This window comes from Xiphophorus couchianus, chromosome 21 (assembly GCF_001444195.1).
Source record: "Xiphophorus couchianus chromosome 21, X_couchianus-1.0, whole genome shotgun sequence".
Taxonomy (NCBI): Eukaryota; Metazoa; Chordata; class Actinopteri; order Cyprinodontiformes; family Poeciliidae; genus Xiphophorus; species Xiphophorus couchianus.
In genome coordinates this window covers 6,871,031-6,898,430 of record NC_040248.1, presented here as the reverse complement: position 1 = coordinate 6,898,430, position 27,400 = coordinate 6,871,031, and the positions used below count along the sequence as shown (strand labels likewise).

General features: G+C 36.3%; 2 protein-coding genes across 2 annotated transcripts in view; both read left to right on the top strand.

Moving 5' to 3' along the window:
- The first annotated feature begins 4,449 nt into the window (after nt 1–4,449).
- pxdc1b (PX domain containing 1b) lies at nt 4,450–15,477 on the top strand. Its single transcript, XM_028005044.1, has 5 exons — nt 4,450–4,931; nt 13,035–13,126; nt 13,727–13,844; nt 13,945–14,056; nt 14,657–15,477. Exons 1-5 carry the CDS (start codon nt 4,676–4,678, stop codon nt 14,778–14,780), a joined length of 702 nt encoding a protein of 233 aa, XP_027860845.1. The 5' UTR covers nt 4,450–4,675; the 3' UTR covers nt 14,781–15,477.
- Nucleotides 15,478–17,580: 2,103 nt separating this feature from the next.
- Nucleotides 17,581–27,400, top strand: part of tmx3b (thioredoxin related transmembrane protein 3b) — a 46,309-nt gene continuing 36,489 nt past the window's right edge. Inside the window, exons 1-8 of the mRNA XM_028005043.1 lie at nt 17,581–17,670; nt 17,911–17,968; nt 19,027–19,066; nt 20,303–20,426; nt 20,579–20,624; nt 25,808–25,888; nt 26,322–26,421; nt 26,582–26,659. Coding sequence (XP_027860844.1) covers nt 17,637–17,670; nt 17,911–17,968; nt 19,027–19,066; nt 20,303–20,426; nt 20,579–20,624; nt 25,808–25,888; nt 26,322–26,421; nt 26,582–26,659 — 561 coding nt within the window. The 5' untranslated portion in view covers nt 17,581–17,636. The remainder of the gene's footprint in view (nt 17,671–17,910; nt 17,969–19,026; nt 19,067–20,302; nt 20,427–20,578; nt 20,625–25,807; nt 25,889–26,321; nt 26,422–26,581; nt 26,660–27,400) is intronic.

The following is a 27,400-nucleotide window of genomic DNA, read 5'->3' as shown; positions in this document are numbered from 1 at the left end:
GCCAAGGTAATTTATACCTTTTGAACGTCTTCATGTTGGAGCCACAAAACTTCAGATTCTTTTGTGTTAGACCAAGCTAAAGTAATGCACAATTATGAAATTGGTTCTTAGTGTCAGGTTGGATGAAGATGTGCCACAGATCCTCCATTGAACTTTGACTGGGCCATTATAAAACATAGCCATTAAATCATTCCTTTCATTTGGCTGTACATTTATAATTGGTGGTCCTCCACCTTTTCTTCTTTTTGTGATTTTATTTACACTTATGGCTTTCTTCTTCCTGCTTGTTGTTCAAATTTTCATTTGTAAAGTACTAGGCTAGTCATTCTCCCACCAGAGTTGTGGATCTGTGCAGCTCCTCCAGACTACTGGTTTTTACTGCTGAACATGGTGTTGCTTGAGATATGTGCATATGAATCGGCCAGTTATCAAGTTCAGGAGCAATTTAAATAGACACAGTTTTAACACAGCTTTGGAAATTTTCCAACTAATATAAAGATCAAAGTTAGCATCTGGCACATTTCATGTTATTGAGAAGTCAAAATTTTGCATTTTAGTTTGTCTGTCAGTAAAAAAAGATGGTGCTAAAACAAAACAAATAATTTTTATGCTTCTCATTGCTTGACTCAAAATCTGTTTTACATTTTGTAGGAAGCCAATGTTGCTGAGCATAGAGAGCAATCTCGGTCAATGAAATAGAACTTGAACACAAATCTGCACAAACTATCAGTTAATGACGAGGTTCTCATGCCAGATGACAGGACAGCATTGATCTATATTTTTAAGATGCTTGTGTAAAAGTTTACATATAAACTTAATCTCACACGTCAACCAACACATAATAATTTAGTGTGCAGTGTAGCTCTCTGGTACCTTGTTATTAGAGAGGATCACTGTGATTTTTCACACCACTGTATAATTTCAGCTTTTGTAAACACCATTGATGGTTGTGCACATGCCTAATAAAGCTTGTAATGTACTATCGTTAAATTCTTACTAACATTCGCTAAGAAAACAAATAAGGTCTCCAATACTTTACAACATTCAAAGCTTACATTAAAATATTTTGAAAAATCCCTAATTCAAACAAATTATATATAGGTTTAATTATTCATAATTAAACAACTATCCTGTCTTAGAATCCAACTCAAAAGTCAAAAGTTTAACTTTTGATAAATAATATATGACTACCTTTGGGCTAAGACACAATATGTCACAGATGTGTTGATCTTTGTATAAAATTAGCTACTTATCTAATTTTGCTTATTAATACAGCAAGAGCAAAAATAAAAGATTTCAAAAAAATACATTTACAACAAACAAGACTGGAATTGAATCCAAGATCTAGCCATAAATAACAAGTTAGCTCAGTTTATTTATATACATATGTCTAAATGTGAGGAAATGAGCAAACTTCAATTTCAAAATTAACCTTACAAACTCTTTTTAGAGCTGGGAGTTTTGGTGACAAACACTCCAGGTGTGTCTGGCATGACAAAAAGTATGAATATGTAGAAAAAGCACATTATGCCCAGTGTAAACACAGTGGAGGAATGCTGTGATCTTGCATCTCGTTCAAAAATACTGCGACCCTTTTTAGTGTACATCATTCAGACAGTTTAGAAACAGGCCAAAATGCAGATGGACGTATAATTAGAAATCGCTTACATCCCCTGTTATAATTTAAAATAACAAGAACATCACAGTGCAGCAGAGATAGTGTGAATATTTTTATGTTGTTAATGTCAACACATTCCTTCTGTGAAAACATGTCATTACCAATCTGAAGTAACAAGAGACCAAGGAACATTTGAATGTGATATTGTCAAACTTTACAGAGGATGTTTTGATTTATCAGCTGTTAGCTTTAACGTCACAAGGATGCATGTTAAGTGCTCACCATGTGCTTTGCCTTGTCAGAGCTTCTTTTTCCCCATTTAAGCATCACCGTTTTACAGTTTTCCATCACATAATGCTACTACTAAGTGCATGCAGGTGCATATACTGTATGTGCTGTGGGGTGTTGAGATGAACTGCTTTTACCAGAACAGTTTCCCTCTCCACAGTCATTAATTACAGCTGAATCGTCATTTCTTGCCTCCACCATAGCTTCCAGTAAAGATATTTTATTAGTCCCTGGCTCTCCTCTCTGTGAAATATAAGTGCTTTGCTCCATGGAGCTATACAGAGACACCCTAATTCTCTTTAGGTTATTCTGTCAAAACATGAATACTAGGTAGCTGATTGTTAGGTAAGGTAAGGTCATTTTATTTATACGGCACATTTTCAGTCTTTATATTTGTATTCAGCCCATTTCTGTTGCATAGGGGGAAGCAATACAGAAAAACAGAATGTCAAAATTCGAAATAATAATTTATTAAAAGTCCAGTCAGCTGCTGTTTTATTGGATTGTTGTTGTTGTTAGCATTTAGGAAAATTAACTATCTGGTGCCATCATACTGTGTTTCAAGGGTCTTTTATATTATTATTCAACAACAAGAGTACTGTGGTTAAGCTACCAGTTCAGATCCAAATTAGAAATCTGCTCCAAAATTAGGGAAAGTTTCTCAATCCTTGTTAGACTTGTGCAAAAAAAAGAAACTCTTGGCTTTTTTTTTTTACTAAGATAGTGTAATTTAAAGACTGTAATGTTTTTGTATTCATATTATTTCTTGTATGTTTATTGATATTTATGAGTTTTTTATGAATGTACATTTATTGCCATTGTTCTTCAACACTTTGTTTATTTTGGAGTACAACATGAAAAACACAGAGTTCTTTTTAAGACTTTAAGGAGTCAGTGAAATGAAATGGGAACACATGGAGATACCTTAATCAAAAGGAATATCCCAGAGTGTCATATTCAGACAGGATCAGCACAACTAAAACACATAAGCTGTTTGAATCAAACCAAAAGTTGATTTTGGGCCCCACAAACCCTCAGCAGCCTCTTCTGGGAGCTCTCTCCACTGGCTGTCTGGAAAGAACGCATAATTTAAAGCTGGTTTTGTTTATAGTTGGAGCAGAGGCAATAAATGAACAGTCGCTAATAAGTAGTTAGCAGAACTTATCATGGTTAAGAGGAGAGAAAGGTATACTACTATCCTTTTAATGCAAAAGGAGATGGACAGTGCAGTCTTTGCATTCCTTGCATAATTATACCCTGTTGTCAAGGAGGGAGGAAGGAAAGAGGGAGGGAGTGAGGAAAACGGGCAGCGGATCCAGAAAGCTCAAACTCTCTGAACTCTGGAAACTATAAACAATTGGGTGAAACAAACAATACACTTAAAGCAATATATCTTATCTTTCTTTTAATCTTTTTTGTCTTTTTTTGTTTTGTTTTACATTTCAAAGTTCTGGAAATCGGAAGTCACACACAAAATCCCAAATCATAGTCAAGGGATACAAAGTGATGATTTTGTTTTTTAGATTTCATAATTATGACTTTTATTATCGAAATCATGACTACAGAACACATTGTCTTGGCTTTAAATTTAGTAATTATGTCTTCTGAAGTAAAAATTATGACTTTTTATCTTAAAACTCTGGCTGTAAAAAGCTGACTTGGAACCCATCGTTCCTAGTTTGTACCTCATGATCATGACTTTAAATATCAAATTTGGACTTTTTACCTCCTAATCTTGTCTTTAAATCCATAGTTACTTGTCATATTCTTTTTCTGTTCAGATTTTTTTAAATTTTATTTTATTTATTCATTTATTTATTAGCAGGCATACTTCTATACTTCTATTTACCTTAGTAGGCCAGAATTTCTATTCTTTTAAGCTCTAATTATGAAACACATGTGAGCATACTTTTCGTTTTTTAATTAAAAACAATTTTCTATCTCACAATAGTGACTCCTAGGAGTCAAAGAGTAATTTTGTATCTCATAGTTCGGAATATCACATATAAAATTGAGATTTAAAATTGAAATATTTTAACAATGAAAGTCAAAATGTAAAACTCATTGACTTCTTTAAAAGTCAATGCTATAATTTCTAAAGTGATTCTATAGGCATCCCCACTGTTTAAAGCACCTTTCACTAGTCAGCCACTCGCACTCACAATAATGCACACACATTCATATACCAACACGCAGATTGGTTGGCAAAATAAGTGCCTTGCTCAGGGGCACACCAACAAGTGGCTGGAGGAAGCTGAATAAAATGACAAAATATGACTAAAATACATAATTGTGGCTGATTCTCTTCTGAATTATTTTAAGACTCATAATTTTGCCTTCTCAAAACTACGATTTTAATGAATAACTACACTTATAAAGTTAACATCATAATTTTAAATTCACAAAAAAATCAAATGACTCACATTTTCGTTTTTTTTTTCAAGTGACTAAAATTGGTTATTTAAATCAGCTTCGCAGAGGCGCTAAATTTGTCTCTGAAGTCAGTTGAGTGTTTTCCCCTAAGTCATGCCACGTTTGACAGTACTGACGGGTTGAGCAAACCCTCCTCTTTCTGCTCCTCCTGCTGCCGCTCCTCTCTCTCTCTCTCTGCTGCAGCTGTCCGACGCTCTCAGAGGGCAGACGGAAAACTTCCCCAAGTTGTCTTTTCCTCCTGCGGCGCAGCGTTTAGGTTTCGGAACTGGTCACCTCCACCACAGCCCCCTGCGGCAGCAGCCCCGGCATGCCGGACTTAAACGCCTGAAGGGCGGGATGGCATCGGCCGTGTTTGAAGGCACGTCTCTGGTCAACATGTTTGTCCGGGACTGCTGGGTTAACGGGATCCGGAGGCTCATCATCAGCCAGCGCGGAGAGGAAGAGGAGTTCTTCGAGATCCGAACCGAGTGGTCCGACAGGAACATTTTATACTTGCATCGGAGTTATTCCGACCTGGGGCGGCTCTTTAAGAGACTGCTGAAGTCCTTTCCGGAGGACAGAAAGGACTTATCTAAATCTCCGCTGATAGAAGGTCGGTAAGATGGGAGAAACAGATTGAGACAGACAGGAAATGATGACAGACACTTTTTATTAAAGCTGGATGTTAGACTGATAGAGAAAAATGCGCTAAATGAATGCGAACTTTTACAAATGTTACCTTTTGAATGATATTATGCATGTTCATCCACCCAAGGTGTCTCTCAAAAGATAATCAGACATAATGAAAGAAGTATCAAAACATTATAATTGTATTATGATTAAAATTGTAAGTATGTATAGCCAATTTCTTATATATATAGTCAATATAGATTGACTGAGTTTGCTGGTTTTTTAATGGAAAGAAAAAAATCCACCACATGCCTGCATCTGGAGCTGATTCCATAAGTCCCATGTTTCAGTGTTTATCAAATAGCCTACAGGATGATAAGAGTGGGTTCTCTTCGTATTTTTAAGCTGGATTTTCGAAATTCTGACAGAAGTATAAGAGTCGGAAGTCTGACTGGGAAAGTCAAAGCCCACAAAACAACCCTGAGTTTTGCCTCCAATATGGCTGCCAAGCATATGAGATCTCAGGACAGTGGTGGGGTATTAGCACACATAGTGGTGAAAATTAAGTAGCCCACTGCCTTACTGCTTTTAAAATCAATGCATAATTTGGTTTGTGTGACTAGTAATAGTTATCCATAAGATGGCAGATCAAATCCTTCTATTTTCTGAGTTGCAAAGAGAGTACCCACGAATAGGATGTGACATCATTCCCATCTTGGAGAAAGATGATAAGTCATACCACACTCATTCTGTTTTAGCTTCTATTTTTGGTTAATCTCCCCAAAGTTTTCAGTGGGACCCCACCCTGCAACCCTTAGAAAACTTTCTAGCATCTCTCCTGCATTGTAGAAATCTTACATGCAGGACTTTTCCCTTTTTGAGGTATCTGCAACGTTCAAGTCTCTTTTCCAGAAATCGGCATTTAATTGAACAGTACAATTCTTTGGATATTCATGATTCTGCCTCAGACAGTGCAACAGCTGTTGTTTTGGATTTCACCTTTTTTTTCTTTTGTTTGACCCCAGAACAGCTGTGGAAATCATTTCAAAATGTATGGGTTTTTTCAGCTTCAACACACTGCTGCACAGACTTGCAAAGTCTCAAACTTGTTACCATTTTGTAGGGTCAAACATTTAATAGGATTTTAATGTGGTAGGCCACTGGAAGGAAGTGGAAGAAAAATACCAATGGGAACTCTGGAGGACTTGCGGTGATCTGCCGTGTTTGTGGGAGAATTTGACGACAACAATTAGTCATTTACTCTATTTGAATTTTCTAGAGATACACGCCACAAGAGGTCCCTCTTAAAGTTTGCTACAAGCCATACAGGGAACATAGCAAACATGTAGATGTTCTTGTTAGGTGAGACAAGAATGAAACATTTTGCTTAACAGAATAGATCAAAACAAATTCATATGTTTTGATGGGCTAATAAGTGTCCAAACTGATTATGCAATCTTGAATTTCCAGTTGGATTTGAAAATATGCTCAGAGATGCTCTCCATCCAACCTGAGTGAGTTTTAGCAGCTTTCAAAAGAATGGGTAGGAAGTTTCTGTAGAGTCAAGTGTTGCTGCTACTGCTGTAGCAAAAAGTGCTTCTATTAACTCAGGGAGCCTGAAGGCAAATGCACAGGAATCATTTTCCTTTCGCTTCACAATTATGCACTACTTTGTGTGGATCCATCACACTGGTAAAAAAACAAAAAAAAATACCCGGCTGTGAATACTTTTTCTATGCACCACATATAGACTCCTAGGGGTTATTATATAAATTCAAAAGGATGATTATATGTTCAATAGTGGATATATTTCTTAAGGCTATGAGGTTACTCTGAGCTGCTCATAGATAGCATTTACATCAGTCTGTTTGAACAAGTTAATGATCAACAAGTTCTTCTTCAGGATGTGTTTGCAGCAGCCCTGTTGCAGAACAGACAGCATGTTTCTGTTATATTTCAACATATTTAAAGCAAAATATGTTCTGCGGCTTTTGTGGCTGTACGGGATGTGTTTCTAGGTTGTGCTTATTAAAGCACATTAAAGTCATATCAGGGCACCTTATCAAAATGTATTTTTATATTTCGATCTTGTTCATCTTTTACTTTGAAGTCGTTAGATACTCATATAAGTCAAAAATAGATAAAAGCATTATCTAGGTAACACGAAAGAGAAAGAAAAATGTGCTGCTAGGTCATTGTTAGAGATAGTCATTCTGAATGCAATTACAAATCCCTCCATCTTTATGCGTCATAGTAAATGTCCATAGCCTTTGCACAGGCTGTTGGGTGATGTGTTCATTGAAAGGAAATTGTGGGATTTCTTAGTTTTGATGCATTAATCTGGGTTTTTACCTGAAAGCTCTGATTTTCTCTAAGTACAGAAGTTCATAGAAGCATTTTGTTCTCAGAATGCAAGTAAAACCATCATATCCCCTAAAAGCCTATCAACTAAATTACTATTTTGTGCTAAAATGCCACCAAGGATCAGTTCAAAGGGAACTTAGGAATAATTTGCTGTTGGAAGAAAATGAAGCAGAAGTTGTTGTACCACTTATATAATAAATGTCATCAAACCTGAAAGACATGCGATATATTGCTGTTCATAGAGGAAAAATAACTTTGCATGAGAAAAAATTCTGTATGGTAAACTAAACTTTTCTGTTCTGCTACTTCAGCTTGAATAACAACAGAGTTTAAAGCAGGGGTCTCAAACTCCAGTCCTCGAGGGCCGCAGTCCTGCAACTTTTAGATGTGCCTCTGCTGCACCACACCTGAACAGAATAATTAGGTCATTAAGGCTCTGGAAAACTGATCTCCACAAAGAGGAGGTCATTAAGTCATTTCATTCCAGTGTTTTGTACCTGTGGCACATCTAAAAACTGCAGGACTGCGGCCCTCGAGGCCTGGAGTTTGAGACCCCTGGTTTAGAGCATTGTTTTCTATAGACCAGTTTGTGACATCTCTGTGCTGGATCCTTAGCCCTCAGTATTTTCAGCCTTGGGTGGTTCTATGCTAGAGTTGCCTCAGATTTGGCAGAGTTTCCTATTTATTCAGTGTTTGAGTTTCCTCTGCACTTCCCCTTTGTCTCTGTACCCCGCCGATGCAAGTGTTTCGGAAACATCCCTTCAGTGGAGGCTGAAAAAGCTCTGCTTCCTGCCTGAAAGAGCTGACAGAGTTGTTGACAGCTCACTGGCTTCCCTCTTCCCCTGTAGTGTTTGGTGTATTTTGGGAAGAGGCGATCTGGGTCACATGACTGACTTTGCTTCTTTATTTTGTCCGTCACACCTCTTATCCAGATCACAGCTGAACAGTAAATACCAGGTTCATGTAGTCTAGGAAAGTCTGGAAGAGTTTATATAAGATTTGATTGAAGTTTTTCCAGGTTTCAATAAATTTGGATTGAGAAAACAGAGTGTTATTGATTTAATTTTCCTTTTGAATAAATAAAGCATTTTTGAATTAGAATAATTAAAGGCCTTATTTATATATTAATATAAACGTCTAAAGGTCTGATCTTTCTCCCTCCCTCATGTCCTATTCTTTCTTGTGCCCTCAACTCTTTTTCTCCTTTCCTTTTCCTTTTTTTCCTTCTGTCTTTCCAACTTAAGAAGAGAAAGGCTTTCTCTCAGCCCATCTTCTTTTGTCCTGCTTCCTACCTTCTTTCCTATTCTTCCTTGCTCTCTTTTCTGCGTTCCTCCTTTCTATTCTTCTGCCTTTCTATCGTTCCCTGTGTTCTTCATTCTCCTTTCCCCATCTCCTACCTCTTGTCCTTTCTTTCCTTCTTCCTTTCGTTATAACCTTCCATCTTTCTTTCCATTTATCCTCCCTAGAAGAAAGTAGTTTTTTCTTCCCTTAATTACTTTTTATGTCCTTCCTTTCTATTTCCTATCTGTTTCTTCCTTGTCTTTCTTTTTTCCCATCTTCTGCCTCTCGTTCTTTCTTTTCTTGTGTAATTTCTACCTTTGTCCTTTTAATGTCTCCAAACTCTCTTCTTTCCTTGTATTTTCCTTCTTTATTCTTGTGTCTTTCCTTTCTTTGGAGTTTCTTGCTTTTCCATTTTTATTATTAACTTCTTTTTCACCAGGAAAATCCCCACTGAGAATAAAAATCTCTTTTGCCAGAGAATCCTGGCCAAGACTGGCAGCAGAACATAAAATGCTCCACATTTAAAACAGCAGCTTTTCACTGTAGAAATATTGTGACCATCTTTAGTATTTTGAATTAAATGTAGAGTATTGAAAAGTTTGGAATTTTTTCATGAAGTGTGTAGAAACTCTGTCAATGGATGCTGTTGATAGTTGAGGCAGATGTTTAGCTACTTCAGTAATTCAGGGTCGCTTCAACAAGTCACCAGTATTCCAAACAAGACGGGTTTAATTACATTCTTTCACATTCAATATTTCATGTGCGTGCCTCGAGCGTTGTTTAGATTGACGGTCCTTTCCCAGTCGACTTTCAAGCTGCAGTCATGTTTTCCTGTAACTGTGAAGCACCCGGGCAACAAAGAAGGTGTGTAGAGCTTTTCAGACTGATGTCATGATGAGAAAGAGATTTAGAGAGTGACTGAGAAAGGAGGGGCACAGGCCATTTTTAGCCTGGTGTGTACATGTGACCTCAGTGTAAACATTAATTGGACTCGATTGCTCATAGTTCATGTGAAATAGGTATAATTAAAAATCCAACTCGGTCACTGCTTCCCACAAATCAAAAACTGATGAATTGTTAGGTTCATCAGTCCTAAACAATTAAAATTGTTTAGGACCGATGAACAGTAACTTACTTGCTGTTTTTGAGCATTTTAGCAAACTATTAGGTTATTCTGGTATTAACAAACTGTTCTTAAACAAGATTCTGTGGTACTGCCCTCTACAAATAGCCTTTAAAAATAAATAATGATGTTTTTGTGAGATTCCAGGCTGCTCTTATATTGTTTTATTTTTTATGAAGGTTAACCACTTTCTTTCTATTAGAATGATCTAAAAATATTCATAAGATTAAATTCTGAATTTAAAAAACAATTTCATCCTGTGAAATGATTACATGTGTTTAAAATACATTTTATGTACAAAGCAATTCATTGCATATAATAAAAACATTTTAGAGTTTCACTTAAAGAATGCAAGCATATCTAATAAATGAGAGTACGCAGCAGCAGGTTTAATAGCTGCCCTGGATGAAGATGTTTACAGAATAGTGTTGTCAGCTTGTTGACAGCGATATTAAGAAATAACACGCTGAACAAACTGCTACGTGTTGGTGGTTGAGTGATTATGTGCTAAACTGCTGACATATGCTTATCAGATCCTCACAGACGATGATTGTGGCTCTTACAACATCTTCTTTTAAGCTCTCCGTTTAAAGATGAATTTGACATTTCGGAGCTCAAATGCACTGTAAAAAAGTCACTGTTGAATTTACAGTAACTAACTGGCAGCAGGGTTGCCAGCCAGTTACTGTAATTTTTACAGTAAAGAAATTACAGTAACTTTACAGTAACCTTACTGTAATTTTTTTACAGTAGCCTTACTATAATTCTATTACAGTTTTTCTGTAATTTTGTTACAGTTTTACTGTAATTTTATTGCAGGTTTACTGTATTTTTTTATTACTATCTTACTGTAATTTCTTTTAAATAACACAGTAATTATATAACATGGTTACTGTGATTTCATCACATTTTAATCATAATAAAATTACAGAAGTCCTGTAACATAATTACAAAAAAGTTGTAATTTTACAGTAGTTCATGAAACTGCATACTTTCCTAGCTTTTAAAAGTTTAAATGTGCTGCCCTCTAGCCCGTGAAAGTTCACCTCCAGCCAGTAAGTATCCCACAATGCAACTGTACATTAAAAATTTACAGTACAGCTGTAAATTTCCGCTCGTGATCCAGCGGTCCAATCACGTCCATATACTTTCCATACGCATTTCAGATCACAGTAAAGAGCTGTATCTTCAAAACCCAGCCACCTTACTGTATTTTCTTGCTGTAGTTTTTACAGCCATTTCTTACAGTGTGTTTGATTATGTATTATAATCCTAATAATAATTTCTTTTTTTATCTTCAAACGAGGCAGTCTCTTGATTCTACCCAAAACCTATTGGCAGCTAAAAGGAAACGTCTTAAAGCTCTTCATAGTTGTCATCTTCAAGGCCAGCAAATCTAAGTGAACAGTCTTGGAGAGAGTTTCATAATGAGTTGCAACATAACATCAGGAAGACAGGAAGTCCACGCAGGAAATATACACTTAAACGGGAAATTAAAGGAAATGGTCTCAGGCATTTTAGTTGGAAAAACAAGACAGATTTGCTATGGCATTTTTTCTGAAGACAGTTTTTGAAGGATAACTGGACGACTAGAAAATCTAAGCTTGTTTGGAAAACATAATTGACTTCCGTCTTGTATTGTGCTAATTGCAAGCGTAGCAAAAGCAGTGGTGCAGATGGTGTTTCCAGGAACACTGAACATACCATCTTCACTGGGAATTTTCTTTTTATGTGGTTTAAAACTTCTCTCTGTCCTCTACCATTGTACAAACCTGGGACACACATTTTACAGTAATCAGCTGATGTGAATCACACACTGACTAAATAATGAAGCATATATCCTAATAAGAGCAATGGCTGTCCTTCAGTTTCCTCTCAGTGACTGTCCATGTTTTTCGTAACCATAGCTACAATAAAACGTGGTGGCGTTTTCTTTCAGCCAGTTCATCAGCTGTTGTTCTAAATGTGTCCACAGAACAACAGAAACTTTCCAGCATTATCGGTATCTTATTAATGAGCTATAAATATTTGGAATTGTTAATGATAATCTTTTTAACTTTATAAAGCTTGTACATTGATATTGTCAACCGGTCCAATCCAGGCAAACACATTTTTAAGACTCCCTGTTAAGAAAAACTTCTGGGCATTACGATTCTCTAAATGTTTGAGGATTTAACCATCCAGTAATTCTTCAACCCCCTGAGAATGATGCAATCACTTTAAATGGTTGAAGCTGTGGGTGCACATAGCACCAGTTCTTCTATACAACAGTGCCTGTTTTGTTTATGTTGTTTAGATGAGACAGAGCCTCATCAGTTTGACCTCAGTATTTGTTCTTCATACTTCTCACCACATCCCTTTCTGTCGACATGGCAGTAAATGACGTCTCCCTGATCGCACAGTCTGAGGGGTGGTAGCCTCATATCACCAAACAGGATGATATTTATCCACCCACTGCCTTCCAAAAATACATTCCCTCTTTTGTTCAAGACTTAAATTATCACAGTCTTTGGTATGCAGCATCTGTTATTACCGTTCTGTGTTATTATGTGCTGTTAAACAAATGCCAGTGGTTACACAGTAATTTTATAGCAACACCTTATGGAGTTTCTTGTGCTCCTGCTGCAAGAGCAGGTACCACGCAGCATTGTTAAGGAAAAGGTTACTTTAATAAAAGCTTGGACACTTCTTTTGCATCTAGATTGACCTTTTTAAAAAAATCGAACTTTTCCGAGTGCTATGTCCTGACTTTGCAGATAGCTAACGCTCCGTTTCAGTAAAAAGGTCACAGCAACAGCCTTGATTAATTGTCAAAGTACAAAAATAGTTGTGCTTGACATTTCAATTTTAGCAGTTTCTTTGTAGATTAAAGGTTTCTGTACACTGCATTACTGAGAGGTAGATGGATAAATCCATACAGGGAGCAAATCCCTCAGCAACTGACTTCTCAAAAACATTTGGATTCTGACAATTTATAATATACTAGTATACACATTTAAAGAAAAATATGCTGTACTAATCTTAGCAATATAATGTGACTACCTTAATCATGATCATACCACTTACATGCAGTAAGCTACCAAATAAACATTATTTCATATTTGTATGCAGAAGCTAAGAATGAAAGTCCATATTCTAAATATTTTTCACATAATTTTCCCAAGACAAGAAAAATGTCCAGATATCCAAATTGCTAAATATTTTTGTCATTAGTACCTCCATCTTTATATCCTTGGTTTCACTTCTACAAAGCATTAATTGGGAGACAGGGAGAGACTGTGATTTTTCGGATATATATTCATTTTTTCTGTTTTGCAGGTCTGGTAAAAATCAAAGATGCACATGACATTGAGGAGAAGTTGAATGAGGTGGAAAGACTTCTAAAGAATGCCATCAACATGCCATGCAAGGTTAGTAATTTAATTAAAACTGTCAGTATATTTGTAATGTGACAAGAAACACTATTCATAATTATGCCATAAAATGGAGGGAGCAGGGTCAGAGAGATACCACAGTCAAATAGCTGTAACAAACCCTCTTGCCCAAATTCCTTTGACTAAATAAATAACATACTGGTGTATAATTAGAGGATTAAATCATTAAAACTGCATCACATAACCACCACCAGGGTACCTGGAGTTATCGCTTTATCTTTTAAAGGTGATATTTCAACAAATAAAATCAAAAAATTAAAATGAAAACAGCAGTAAAACCTTAAGAAGATGCAACAGTAATATTCATTATTATTTAAAAGGTCTTGCTTCATCTTTTTGACAGGGTTTAAAACTCTGGGTTATATAAAATATTAGTAGAACAGAATAACAAACACAAATAAAAATAGGTAGAGAATTATGACAAGACAAATGTTGACATAAACTTTTTGTTTTAGTCAATGATGCTTGTATTTATTTAGCATGCAATGTTAAAGACATTCTCAAGGTGTTTTTGGGATCTTTCATTTCATGTCAGTACAATTGATGTTCCAGCGTCTAAAAACATTCCTCCTCCAGTTTTCCAGGTCGGAGGTGATGTTGACTTTCTTTGAACGCTCGCCGCTGGACCAGGTGCTAAGGAATGACAAAGTCCACAGAATCCAGCCGTGCTTTCAGAGTCCAATCAACATATCAGGTACATGTCCATGTGGAACATATCGATCAATGAACTGATTTCATCCCCCAGCCTTTGATAAGTTCACGTATGATGCAATGCTGCACTCTGTACCTTTCAGAAATCATGCGGTCGAACGGATTCTGTCTGGCCAACACAGAAACTATTGTATTTGATGATAGTATACCAGAGGAAAAAGAAAGACCGTCGTCCACAGACTCTGGAGAGCACACGTGAGTATTAAGCTTTCAGGTTTTCAGGTTGCTTTGTAAGATAAGCTTAGAAACACTCTATGCATGAAAAAACACATTTATCATATCATTCTTGAGCTAACTTTTAAGTAAGATTGTGTCAATTTTGCATCAAGTTTTTTTTACTACTAAATTTGGTACTTTTCCACAAATCCTACTATTTCCATATTTGCTTCTGAGTTGTTGAGTGATGAAGTCTTTTAATGCGACTATCCACTGCTTTCGTGCATTACAGGAAGTCTGTCTCTACACCTCTTCCTTCCTTCTTTGTGTAGGAGGCAAAAGTGGAACACATTCCAATTGGTACTTGCCACAAAGCAGCTTTTGAAAAATAAGAATGGGGTCAAAATGTCACAATTTACTTCTTACAGTTAAAATTATACCTATATTTTCAAATATATATCCATATACAGTACGTGTTTTAATATTTAAGAAGTTCATCAAAATAATTTGTCATACTGTCAATGAACTCTACAAGAAGAACTGTTTAAATAACTTATTAAAAGCCCACAATAAATATGACATTTCCGCTAATGATGAGTGTAAACTGTTGATCAGACCTGTTTTGGGTTTTTCCCACAGGTACGAAGACGGAACAGAATTTTTGCCAATGGAAGCAGACGTGTGCGAGGAGGAAACAGAAGCGTATGTCACCAACCTCTCCTACTACCATCTGGTCCCATTTGAAACAGACATCCTGGAATGAACACTTGTGGATGGATATTTCTCCTTCAGCTGAACTGAACTATGCAACTCTGCAGATAGCTGCTCCAGTTCAATGTTGCTGCTCCTGAATGCAACAGTTTCCTGAGTTGGTGAACTTTGGAAGAATGCCGCAACATCACCACTTCATTCCCTTTATGGGACATCACCAGTGTGCCTCATTTGGATTCCTAACTCTTTATCATATGTGTTACAGATCTGATGGTTTCAGCTAGACTAAGACATTTCCTTAAGATGCTATCATCCACTTTAACAGGACAAAAACCGATCAGCATTTGTAGTAAACTTCAGGTTGGGGGAACCACACATCAGTTGAAGTTTCAATACAGCTGTAATTTATTGGACCATTCAGTGTTAATGTAATTGACCAGCAATCAATTTTATTGACTGGGCTGTTTTATCCTTTCTGGATTGCACTTTTAAACTGCTAACCTGCTTTGCTAAGACATTCGTGATGGAATTCATTGTCTGCTCTCCAACCAACATGACTTTCAATTTTCTATCATGTTATTGTTTGCTTTCATTGTGTCTCATTTGAGGAGATCATTTGCAGTGTAAATATATTTCAATGAAGTTAACTAATTATTAAGTTGTTTAATAACCTTGAAACAATTCAGTGTTAGATTCAGATTATCACTCAGAGATTTTGTCTGACAAATAAATATGTTTTCAATAAATCATGTTACTTGTTTTTGTTATTTATGAGTAATACACAATAATAAAGAATATAGGGTCAGTTTGTACTGATGAGGAAAACTCATTCAAATAATTTCTGCAATGAACCACATTTGTAATATTATTTAGCTATCAGTTTACTATAGCTTGTTGGTTGTTTTAAATCATAAAGGACCTACTGAAATCTCATGGATGCAGAATTTTATTTTATGTTCCAAATACTTAGGCTGACACTTTAGTCAGCTAGTTTAGAGGGACACCTTGTGGCCGATATCAGTAGTGATCGTCACTCTTACTCCTTTTTAAAAAATATCTAAGAGCATGTGTGGTGAAATAACTCAGTATACAGAAGGTACAAATAGACCCACAATTAACAACAACAACAAACACTAAAAGGTCAATTAAATACAGTTTAACTAGCTATGTAACAAACTGATGAAAAAACTAACCAATGGACTTTCCAAATCATATTATCACTAGTCCAAAGGTTTTTTTTCTTAAGTTAGAAAAACTGAGTACAAAAATTAAGTGTCTGGAACCACAAAACTAGAAACAGATCAGATCAGGATAAAATCGAAAGTTATAAATAAATAAAAAATTGACATCAGATGCTCTATGCCAGGGGTGTCAAACTCAATTTCACCAAGGGCCACTTCAGCATATTGGCCACCCTCAATGGGCCACATTGACGGTATAAATCAGGAATGCCCAAGTGCAGTCCTCCAGACTGCAACTTTTAGATGCGTCCCTGCTAAAACATACCGCAGACAAAAAGTTGACTTCCCTCATTAGCAGCAACTCAGTTCTGTAGAGGCCTATGAATGAGTCAATGATCCAGGTGTGTTAGAGAAGGAACGCATCTAAAGTTGCAGAGTGATGGGTCTGGAAAACTAGACTTGGGCAACCTTAGCATAAATGCATGAAAATACAATGTTAAAAATAAATTAAACAACACCTCATATTGTTAAATAACTGATTTTATGTATTCAAGTTTTAAATATTACATTTGAGTTTGCATGGATGTAAAATTACTGCTCAGTTTAAAAATATGCTCAGTATTTTTAAACTCCTCAGCTAAACTTCGCTCTTTAGCTTGTTAGCTTGTCGATGTTTCAGTTTTATTCGCTGGGAAAATTATTCTTTGTCTGCTTTAAAGATAAGCAGACAAAGAATAAAAACAAGTTTTGATATTAACTCTCAACTTCATTCACAAAACTTTTTCGTTATTTATTACACAACGAACATGTATTTCACATAAGAACAAAACAATTAGGTGATGTTGCCTGTCCTTGAACACAAAGCTGATCCCTCTTCACCCAGTCACCAACTCACACACATCCTCATTGTGTTGTGTTCTGTAAATAAACACAAAACAAGCAAAATCAATAAGCTATATGCATATTCCAGTATACTGAGTTTTGGTTTTACATTCATTCTATTTAAATTCAGTTTGTTTGTGCTTACCAATGTTTTCTGGCCGGATGTCTGGCACCGTTTTCCCCTGGTCAGTTCGTCAATGTCTGGTTTTAGTTCTTGTGCTGTGGCAATCCGCAAAACGGCGTGTAGGTTCACATAAAATGACGTAGCGGGCCACATGTGGCCCGCGGGCCTCGAGTTTGACACATGTGCTCTATGCTCTCTATATAAAATAAAGACATCTTACAGTATTCATAATGGGTATTCTATTTTTATTAATGATTTATGAAGTGTCTTTATCAAGACAATCAAGACAACTAACATGAAAAGTAAACATATGAACAGAAACTGTAAAAAGTTATAATCAATGGTATTGTATTCATGTTACCACTATTCTAGTTTTTAATTTGCAACGCAATAAAAATCAGTTACTGTTGTACAATGAAAAGCGAATAATCTAGAAAAATAGATTATTAAAATATATATTATATTATAGTTTATTGCTGTTTGTTCTAATGTGTGAGATTATTTTTCTTGGGACCTGAAGATGCCCTAAAATGTACACAGTATACGTGTTCTTCTAATGTTTTATTCATTATAATCTACAATGATATTTTTCAAAAAATAAAATAAAAATACAAAAAAAAATCCTGACGTAAAGCTTTTTGGACTGTTGCGTAAATCTGCGCATGCGTACCGACCCAACGTTAGCAGCAGCATTTCCTGCTTGCTCTTTCCACTTGAAGCAATGGCAGAAGTCAGGGCTTCCGTGATTTGTGGAGGTACGTTTACGTTTACCTGTATTATGCACACCCAACAGTTTAACACATACACTTTCATGCCCGGGGTTTAGAACGACGTCTGCAGCGGCTGCTATATTAACTTTGGCCCAGACTGAGCCACAGTTAGCCTGGGAGGGCGACTGTAGCTTTAGCTGGTGATGCTTCACTCATTAGGAGCTCATAGTTGCAGGTTGTCTCTAATTTAAACATGCCTATTTTTTCTGTCTTTTACTGTTGCAGTTCTAGCAGCTTTCTTGAGCTCATCGGTGTTTGGTTTTGTTGAAGATCTCGATGAAACGTAAGTGATGCTTTTCTAAATTCAATTTCCAGCTACAATGCCTGATTGAAACTTGACCATGTAATAATGCAACTTCCTGAGTTTACAAACATGTTTTGTAAAACCATGTTTGTATGCATGGTTGTACAGTGATTGTTTATGGTGTTTACATCTGAAAACGTGATACTTGTTAATGTGATGCATGACTTGTATTGGCATTTTGGAAATTGGAATACAACGTTTCAAAATGATTTTTCTCTACATATTTTTCATTTCAATCAAGAATACAAAAACAGTTATTTTTTGTTATTAAGCTTATTACATAAAACCTTAAAAGTTTAAGGTTTTATTTCTATATTCTTGATCTGGTGTTTGCATGAGCCAGTTACCGGTATCAAGATGCACCATAGTTTGAAAAACAGTACAATTTTGCAAAGATTTTCCTTCATACCGTTCCCACAGTTTAAAGTCCTTTAAATGAGAAGTAAGAGAAAGTAGCCAACCAGCAAAGCCACAGATTTCTGCAGCTGTGTGGAGTTTAGAGTAATGTAACAATCCCCTCTGCCCCATCTGTTGCTGCCAGTTCAAAGACACCTGCTACACATTTCTGTTGGTTATGAAAGAGAAATTTGACTGTTTGGGAATACCTCAGCTTACACAACATAGTTGTATGTGAAAACTAAAACAATCACCTTTTCCCTCATTTATTAAGGTAGCAAAACAAAGCAGAACAGCAAGAAAGTAAAATATGCCGCATTGCAAACCTATTTTATTCGAAAGATTCATGTTATTAATTACATATTAATGCTTGTCTATACTATCAGATAAAAATAGCAAAAATAAATGTTACTACAAACAAATAAAACTAATAATCCATATAAAGTTGCTTAATGAACAGTAGGAAAAATGGTAGCATCCAAGTTTTTAAATGAAGACAATTAGATTATGTTATAAATCTATTAATATATCTTTTAAATACTTGTCTTAGCACCACATACTGTACATCACTCAAAGAGAGTTTTTTGGTGTCTTTAAATATCTGTTGAATAAGTATAACTTGCTGTTTTTTTCTGCGATAGGTTTAAAGACACCAGGGAAAATGACATCTGGCTGGTTGATGTGAGTGTGACATTTAACACACATACAAACACAAAGTGATTCATTGAATCCATTGAAGTGTGGTTAACGTTGGGTTGAGCACGCCGCTGCCCGGATCATCGCTTGCGGATGTGGTAGCTGCTGGGGAGGGTGTGTGTGCACCGTCCTCTGTGTTGGTGATTAGTTAATAAGTCAAGCATGCGGAGAATAGCCCCGGGGATTGGAGAGTTGTGGTGTTTGGGTCTGGGTCAAATCAGTGGCAAACGTGCCTTACCAGCTAGTTTGGTCTCCAGGAATCACTTCTGTTAGTACGGTATTTGGAACATTAGTGTTTGCGTAAGCAGTTGCAACATGGGAAATATAAAGCTGTTTATGGTTTTCACATGACTGGAAGCAAGTTTTAGGAGGTAAATACTGATGTAATGTTGACAAACATTACTATACTAAACCATGAATTAACTATGTTTAGTTGGCAGACTGAGTTCAGTTTCACTGAGCACACCCAGGCCTGATTGCTGCAAGTCCTATAGAATCAAGAAATCTTTTAAACATAACCTATCTGACCAATTAATACAGTGTTAACTGTTCTTAAGTGGCTTAAAATTTCTGTTTAATCTTGCAAAACCATTATTATGGCTTTTATACTTGAGCAAAACACAATTACAGGGATATCCACAATTGGATAAAACACAGAACGATGTAGAGCCTTCCTAGGAGGGGGTGTGGCCTACCAAAATGACTCCTAGAGCACATCCACGACCATCAGGACATTACAAAAACCCAAAAGCAAAATCTAAAGCACAGCAGGCCTTACTTGCCTCCGCTGAGGTCACTGCTCGTAATTCTACAACAAGACAAAGATTGGACAGAAACTCCATAAGAGAGTTTCAGGGTGAAAACAGAAAGGCCTGCCCCACTTTTCCTAAAAGCATCTTGTATTTTTGGAAAATCTTCTGTGGGCTTATGAAACAAAAATTTTTGGAATCATACCAAAGAATTCACTTGCAAATACATTATCTTATATCTTAACATCAATTATGCCCCTCTGACTTTAATAATATATGTCTTAATAGATTGTACAATAACACCACACAAAACCTGTACTTGCACTGGACGTTTTTTAGTCTTTAGAAATGAATGAATCAGGACAATGAGGTGTGAACGGTGGTGCTTTAGAATTTTCATTTGTATCGAAGAGTTGCAGCGTGAAGGCTTTTGTTTTCAGAGAGATAACTTTCCTCTTGTGATATCTTCCAGTTCTACGCTCCGTGGTGCGGTTACTGTAAAAAACTCGAGCCGGTATGGTACGACGTGGGAGCAGAGCTGAAAAGCTCGGGGTCACCGGTGCGTGTTGGGAAGATGGATGCCACTGCTTACTCAGGTGAGTAAATCATTTTATAAATTAAATTTATGTAGATAAATATCCTTGTTTTAACAGTAAGACTAAATTAGTTGTCTACCTCAAGATTTAAGAAGACAATGGTGTAACTATTATTTCTGGTGTAATGTGAGTACTATTTTTATGAATTGCAGGAATGGCTTCAGAGTTTGGTGTTCGAGGCTATCCAACAATAAAGCTGTAAGTGTTTACCTTTTATTTCACATGGCTACTAGCGATAAGCATGACATGCAAAAACACAATTTAAAAATTGCCATAATTCATCTGTTTTTGAAAAACTTTGCACACATCAGTTGTGCATTACTAGTTAAAAGAGATTCACCAATTGTGGCCAAACATAATGTAGGATCAACTTCTAAAATAGTATAACATATGGACTATTACAATTGTAATATTTTTATGTGTAGCATGTATTTATTAAGATTGTAATAAATAGACTTACGCATTAATGTTAAACACAATCTAAATTTAGTAGTGTTCAGGTTCTTGAGTTGTTTGTTAATGGCCAGGATGTCTGCGCATCCTTAAAAAGTCTTAAATTTATGCTTCAAACAAGTAAAGCAAACTCAAGTCATTCTGGCATCTCATTAAAATGACTTTAACTCATAGAAAGAATATGATACGACTACTTTTATGCTTTTTAAATGGACATTTTGAAACCTTGTTATTTCTTTATACCAAAATTACTCATACTTAAGTTGTTGTAACTAACTGATGTTACTTTGATCAGCTGTTGATTGGCAGGGCAAGTATCAATATACTCTTTTCATTCTGTCAATGTAAAACCTTTATATGCTGAACATGTAGCTATAATGTTATTCTCATCCTTTTTTGTTCCTTTGCCTTTTTCTAATTTGTGTCATTATTAGAATCGTGTGTTGCCTCTGTTTGTGTCTCATCCCCTGAGCGACAACCAGTGGAGATGCCCTAAGATAACTAACTGTATTCAGGAGGGAAAAATGTGTTGTTGTGTTTTCCTTGAGGCATAACTAAATGACAGGCTCTGTTCACACGTTTTGTACTTGAATGTGATTACATTTGGCTTTCCCAGATGCTGTCGGTTATATGTTAGAATATTTAATGCTCAGTTTTGTTTTCCAGCATTATTTACAGATATGCTCCATAATCCCTTTCTTCCTGTTGGTGCCATTTTCACTGATTCCGTCTGTTGTAAGAAATGATTTCGTCTTGAATGACAAGTGACATCTTCCCCATTAAATCTCTGGCTCTATGTAGACGCCAGCTGCGTAACGGCAGAGCGCATGTTGACATGAGAATAAATGATCAGGGTCTCCTCCATGTGTTTGAAGCTGGGCCATTTATCAGCAACGCTGCCATAATGGGCTTCCCATTTGGTTTCTTCAGGTTCATTTGGGAAAGTGCCACAGGATCACGGCGGGGCTCATGACATTAAACCTAGCAAGTGATGAAACAGGCATCGAATAGCACGAGATGCCTCCCTTGATGAGAGAAGGAGACTTGATTTAGAGGCTGTTTGCCCCTGAGCTCATTAGGCCCTGTGAGCTGATGAAACCTTGGTGATCCTTAATGCGTTCTGCTTGTTGGAGGAATGGGAGATAATTAGGAAAAAGGTTATTTTGTTTTTATTTTCTTTCTTGGTGCTATATTTTAGACTAACCTGACTTTTTAATGTGTTTTTTTTGGGTAGTAAGCCCACCTGAAGATGTTCTAATTGGGACAATACTGACAACTGAAGCTGGATTTACTTAACAGGAACATAAAACCTTATTCATCAGGTTTTATGTTGATCATTTAAGTTAAAGTTATAATTCAAGACTTTGTGTCTAATAAACTGTACACATCACTTTAACATTTGCAAATAAATCCCCAGGGCTATGACATGTTAAAAGAAATCTACATTTTGTATCAATATTTTGCCTTCTTTCTTGCTATTTAGCATGAACTATAATTTTTTGTTATTCACATTGCTCTTTGTTTACTGTAGAAGAGCCTGCTCACATTAAGATTCTCCTTAAGTAGATAATTACAGTTGCTTTCAAAATGAAAGCAGCACAACTGGATTTGTGTGTGGATTTACAGACTCGTTCAGGCTTAATTTAAAATTTTTTATGTGACCCAGTTGAGGAGATGTAAGGGGCGTGGCCTGTGGCTTATAAAATGTTCAAATATAATATACACTATCGTATTCATTTTTGATGACTGTGGCTTTAAATGGACAGCATTGTAAAGCTGATCAGGCAGTAAAATCCCAATTGGCTTGTAGAATTAGTTTGTTGAATATTTAACGTTACATCTGGTGTAGTTTTTTTTTGTAGTTTTTGTTTTTTGCTCTAAAGTTTAGGTAAAACATCTGGTCAAATACCAGGACTCCATGGAACTGCATTTCTCTCTGTGCATGAGTCATGGCGTTGATGTTAACAGGGTGTGAAGAGGTGGGGTGGTCTTTTCTGGCGCACATTTAAGCCCCGAATACCAGCTGAGCCTTACTGAAATTCTGCGATACGTCAGAGTACTGATGCTGACTCTGTGCAGGCCCTAATGGCCTCTACCAGCATGAGCGGTTGGCATTATCACACCAACATGTTAATGAGATCATTGGGTTTCAATGGCCTCCGGAGTCTCTCAGTGCCACGCTGCACCTTTGATATCTGTCTGAAAGTGATAGCCATAGCATTAACAGGCAGCTGACGAATCTGCAGCAACAGTTTTATGAAGTTGATATTAATGTGGGAGGAATGTGTCAGGGTTTTTTATTCTTTATTGAATCTCATGCATAAAGTATTAGCCCTACTTTGTAAGTCTGTATGTGTTACTTAAAAGCCTAAGTTATATTAGGACATTTATTCTGTTAAGCCACCAAGAATCTGAAATGCTGTCTAAATGCATCATTTTAAGCCTTAATGTAAAGGGTGGCCTAGAATAAATCTCTATTAATGTGCAGCCAAGATGTTATTTGCAAATTACTTATCAGTTTATGACCAAATCACATCAGGTTACTGTCTTTTTGTTGTATACATAACACTGTATTACAGAATAAGAACATTTCTCTGGGATGTAGAACAAATTAGTGTTGAAACCTCCCACAAATGGATGAAACCACAAAATAGATGACATGTAAAATTATAGTTTCACAGAGGAATATATTACTGACCAGAATTGGACAATTTTTCCACTTGATGGTATCTAACCACAAGAGGAGGGAAATTTCTGCAACTTTTAAGATCTATTACATCAAATCAGTGAAAACATTAAATACAGTAATGTAGGATTAATGAAAAGTTTGTTTATTACCTGTTTTAAAGGTTGATATTTTGAAAAGATATTTGTAATTTGACAAGTGAGCATCAATGGAATGCATATTATAATTTATTGATGTTAAAAATAAAGTTGGAGGGCGATAGAAAAACAGTTTTAAAGCTTTTTAGATTATTTTCTAAAACATGCTGAGACATATCTGCTGTTCATTCAGGCTCTGTGTGAGAACAAGGCGAGAACAGGAAGGTAAAAAGTTTTGTAAAGTTGTATTTTTATGAGCTTTCTACCCATGCATAATATGAAAAATGCAGAAACTGGAAATGATTATTGAAAATTGTAGAGTTAAGGTAAAACTCTTATTGTTTGAGGAATACACGCACATAACAGAGTTTTAACAATGTTTACCTGGTAACTTTAGTAATCTCTAATAGGTGATGCCAACTCATAAATTGATAAATTGATTAATAAATTTGTGTCAGTTTAGTTTGACGCTCTTGTTACTACAAAACCTGAGGAATTTTCCAGAAGGTTCTCGTATGAAAATTCATTCAACCACGCAAGAAAAATACGGATATTTTTCTTGCGTGGTTGTCTTGTCGACTCAGCCATTGCATAATACGCCCATTTCCCTTTCCTTCAGAAAGTCTTGGGTTCCTCTTGCATTATGTTCTGGGTCACTGTCCGTCTGTGCTCTGGCTGTGAAGTGTCATCCAAACAGTTTTGGAGCATTTGCCGTCGTTGGAGCAGATAGTTCATCCCTGAACAGCCAAGAATTCATCTGTCGTCTTCTGTCTTTTTAAAGAAAGTGTCTTGTGACCCGTTGTAACAGGAAGCTGTGACTGTCTCTACGATGTCTCATGCTGAAAGTGGATTAAATGAGTTGTCTGAAACCTTTGCTGTAATTTTAACTCAGGAATATGTTGACATTTATCTGAAAAATGTTGTTTTAGATTGAGTTTGACTTGTTAGAATGTTATTGTGGGTTTTTAATTTGATATTAATAACTATTTTTCACTTTCTCTTTTATGTTGTACATTTTTTTCTCTGGAATAATTACCCGGATACCCCTTAGTGAGTTTTCATCACTTAGCTGGATGTTGTGAGGTGTTTTTTTATTTTTATGGAGACGATGCTTTCATTATCTACTGTGGTTTTCTTTAATGTTGCTGAACTCATCAATGTAACAGCTAGTTAATTTGGCCACTCTTAATGGGCTCGCCATCTCTTTGATGGGTTTGTTTTAAGTTTTAGGCCCAACTCTCTAATATTATGGCAGCCTTTATTCTAAATATCTCCTAAATTTGGAATATGAAATAGCTCAACTTAAGCTATTGAATTTTGACCGTCTGATGGATTTGTTAGGAGTTCCTACTAGAAGCAGGAGTGATTTCAGGATTTTTCAGACACTGATAAGTATAGACAAAGAAAGTTGGAGAATTGAACATATCTGTCTTTCTAGAGTATTATCTAAATGTTCTTTCCGTTCTTTCTTCCTCTCTCTGTCCTTCCTTTCCATCTTCCTGGCTCTTTTCTCTTCTCCTTTCCTCATGTCCTTAACGTCCTTCTTGCTTCATTGTGCTTCTGTGTCTCCATCCTTGCTTCTTTCTGTCCATCTCTCTTTCCTTCATTCCTTATTTTTGTCTGCTGTTCTTCTGTTCTTGCTTTATTCCTTTTGTATTGTCTCCATTTGTTATTTCCTTAATAATTTCTATTTTTTTCTTCTTTTCTTGTCTTTTAATCTGTCCTTCCTTTCCTGTGTCCCACAGTTACTCCTTCCTTGTTGTCCTTTTTTAGTTCCTCTTTGTGTTCTATCTTTCTTTCCTTAACAGCTGCAGTTGCTTGAACCAAAAGTGAAGTTTTCCTGCAGTAGAAATACCTGTCATGAAAATTAAATTAATAATAGATCTTTTTTTTTTGCATGATCATAAATTATTTAAAAGTCTTGGCTTTGAAATGTGTTTACTTAGGGTTTAGGTAACAGCTAAAAGAGCTTCATAAGGATTCATGTGTGACAATATGACTTTGTCTACATTACATCAGTATTTACCTCTTAAAACTTGCTTCCAATCATGTGAAAACCATAAATAGCTTTTCACCCCTGCTTTGTCTCTGTCTTTGTTGTGCAGGTTAAAGGGCGACCTTGCCTACAGCTACAAGGGACCCAGAACAAAAGACGATATTGTGGAGTTTGCCAACAGGGTGGCAGGGTGAGTCTCAGACCGAAACAATATGACATGCAGCTAAGAACTCAGCAGAACTTCCCCCTTTATTTTCCAAGTGCCACATGCTGAGCCAATGAAAGCTCATCCAAGCCTGCTTATCAACACAGAACACAGTTGTTTCATAGCTCAGCGGATGCCTCTGATGCTCCACTTTAAGCCATTGCATAAAGCGAGCCTGACAGATTTTCTCCTCCTTCAGGGGGAAATCAAACTCCATCCATGACAGAGGGGATGATCAAAAGCTTGGCCCCAACTTGAGAGGGGGAAACATTTTTTCTCTTAGCAAACCTCCACTAGGTGGAGCCATCAGTATATAAATCAACAGCTTGACTTCCCTGAAAGTGCATGTTTTCTCTGTCTCCATTTGAGATAACGACCCATCGAAATAAATTATATTTTGTGGGTTTTCTTCCTCCAGACCAGCCGTCCGGGCTCTTCCCAGCAAGCAGATGTTCGAACACATGTTGAAGAGACACGATGTTCTTTTTGTGTACGTCGGTGCAGAGTCTCCTCTTAAAGTAAGCACCACCCATGAAATGAGACGTTGTTTTTGTTCCAAGCCTTTTCAGAACAAACACAGTGCTGAAAATGTAGACTAAATAAATACAAATTACGTGTATCTTGCCCTTTTATTACTGTTGAAAACAATTAAAGCTGATTTTTTTTTTCTGTTTGCAGGAGAAGTACAACGATGCAGCGTCTGAACTTGTTGTTTATACTTACTTCTTCTCAGCTTCAGAGGAAGCTGTGCCTGAGGTAAATCATTTGTTTGTGTATTTTTCAGTTCAGTGAAAGGACTTTTGATACAATTTTGTTAGTACTTTTGCTATTATGTCTTTTTATTACTCTAAAGTAATTTATGTTTTTGTATTCTTAGTGGATTTGTACCCATTAGAACACACTTACAGATTAGTTTCTTCCAGGTGTATTCATATCTCTTAAACCTTTCCCTGTTGATGAAGGTGCACATGCTGCATTCAGGAGCAGCTGGTACACTCGGGTGTCCGTATATCAAAACACCTCCAAAGTGATTGGAACATATTTTATTCTCAAATCTAGGTGTGATCTTATTCTGAAGTTTTTAAACATTAACATTAACTGTTTCAAGTGGTTATTGTATAATTTATCTGGTACACCCCTATTTATTTATTTTTTTACAAATAAAACTCTGAAAATGTGGAAACATTTATATTCAGTTCACTTTGGTAGATCAGATGTGACAGAAATTCAACTTTTATGCCTAGATCCAAAATGAAGAAAATCTGTCCCAATTTCGATAATTTTGGGTGATCGACCAATATTTATGTGTGAAACTTATCGCATCCATCGATCTTATTTACCTCTGCAAAGGTCTGAAAATCAGAAACTGTTGCCATTTGCCCTGTAGTAAGAGAAAGATGACTGACAGATCCGCCCACCAGGTCACATCTGCGCATGTTTGGTTAATAATAGTCACCCCCACTGTTGCCAACTTAGTGACCTTGTCACCATTTATAG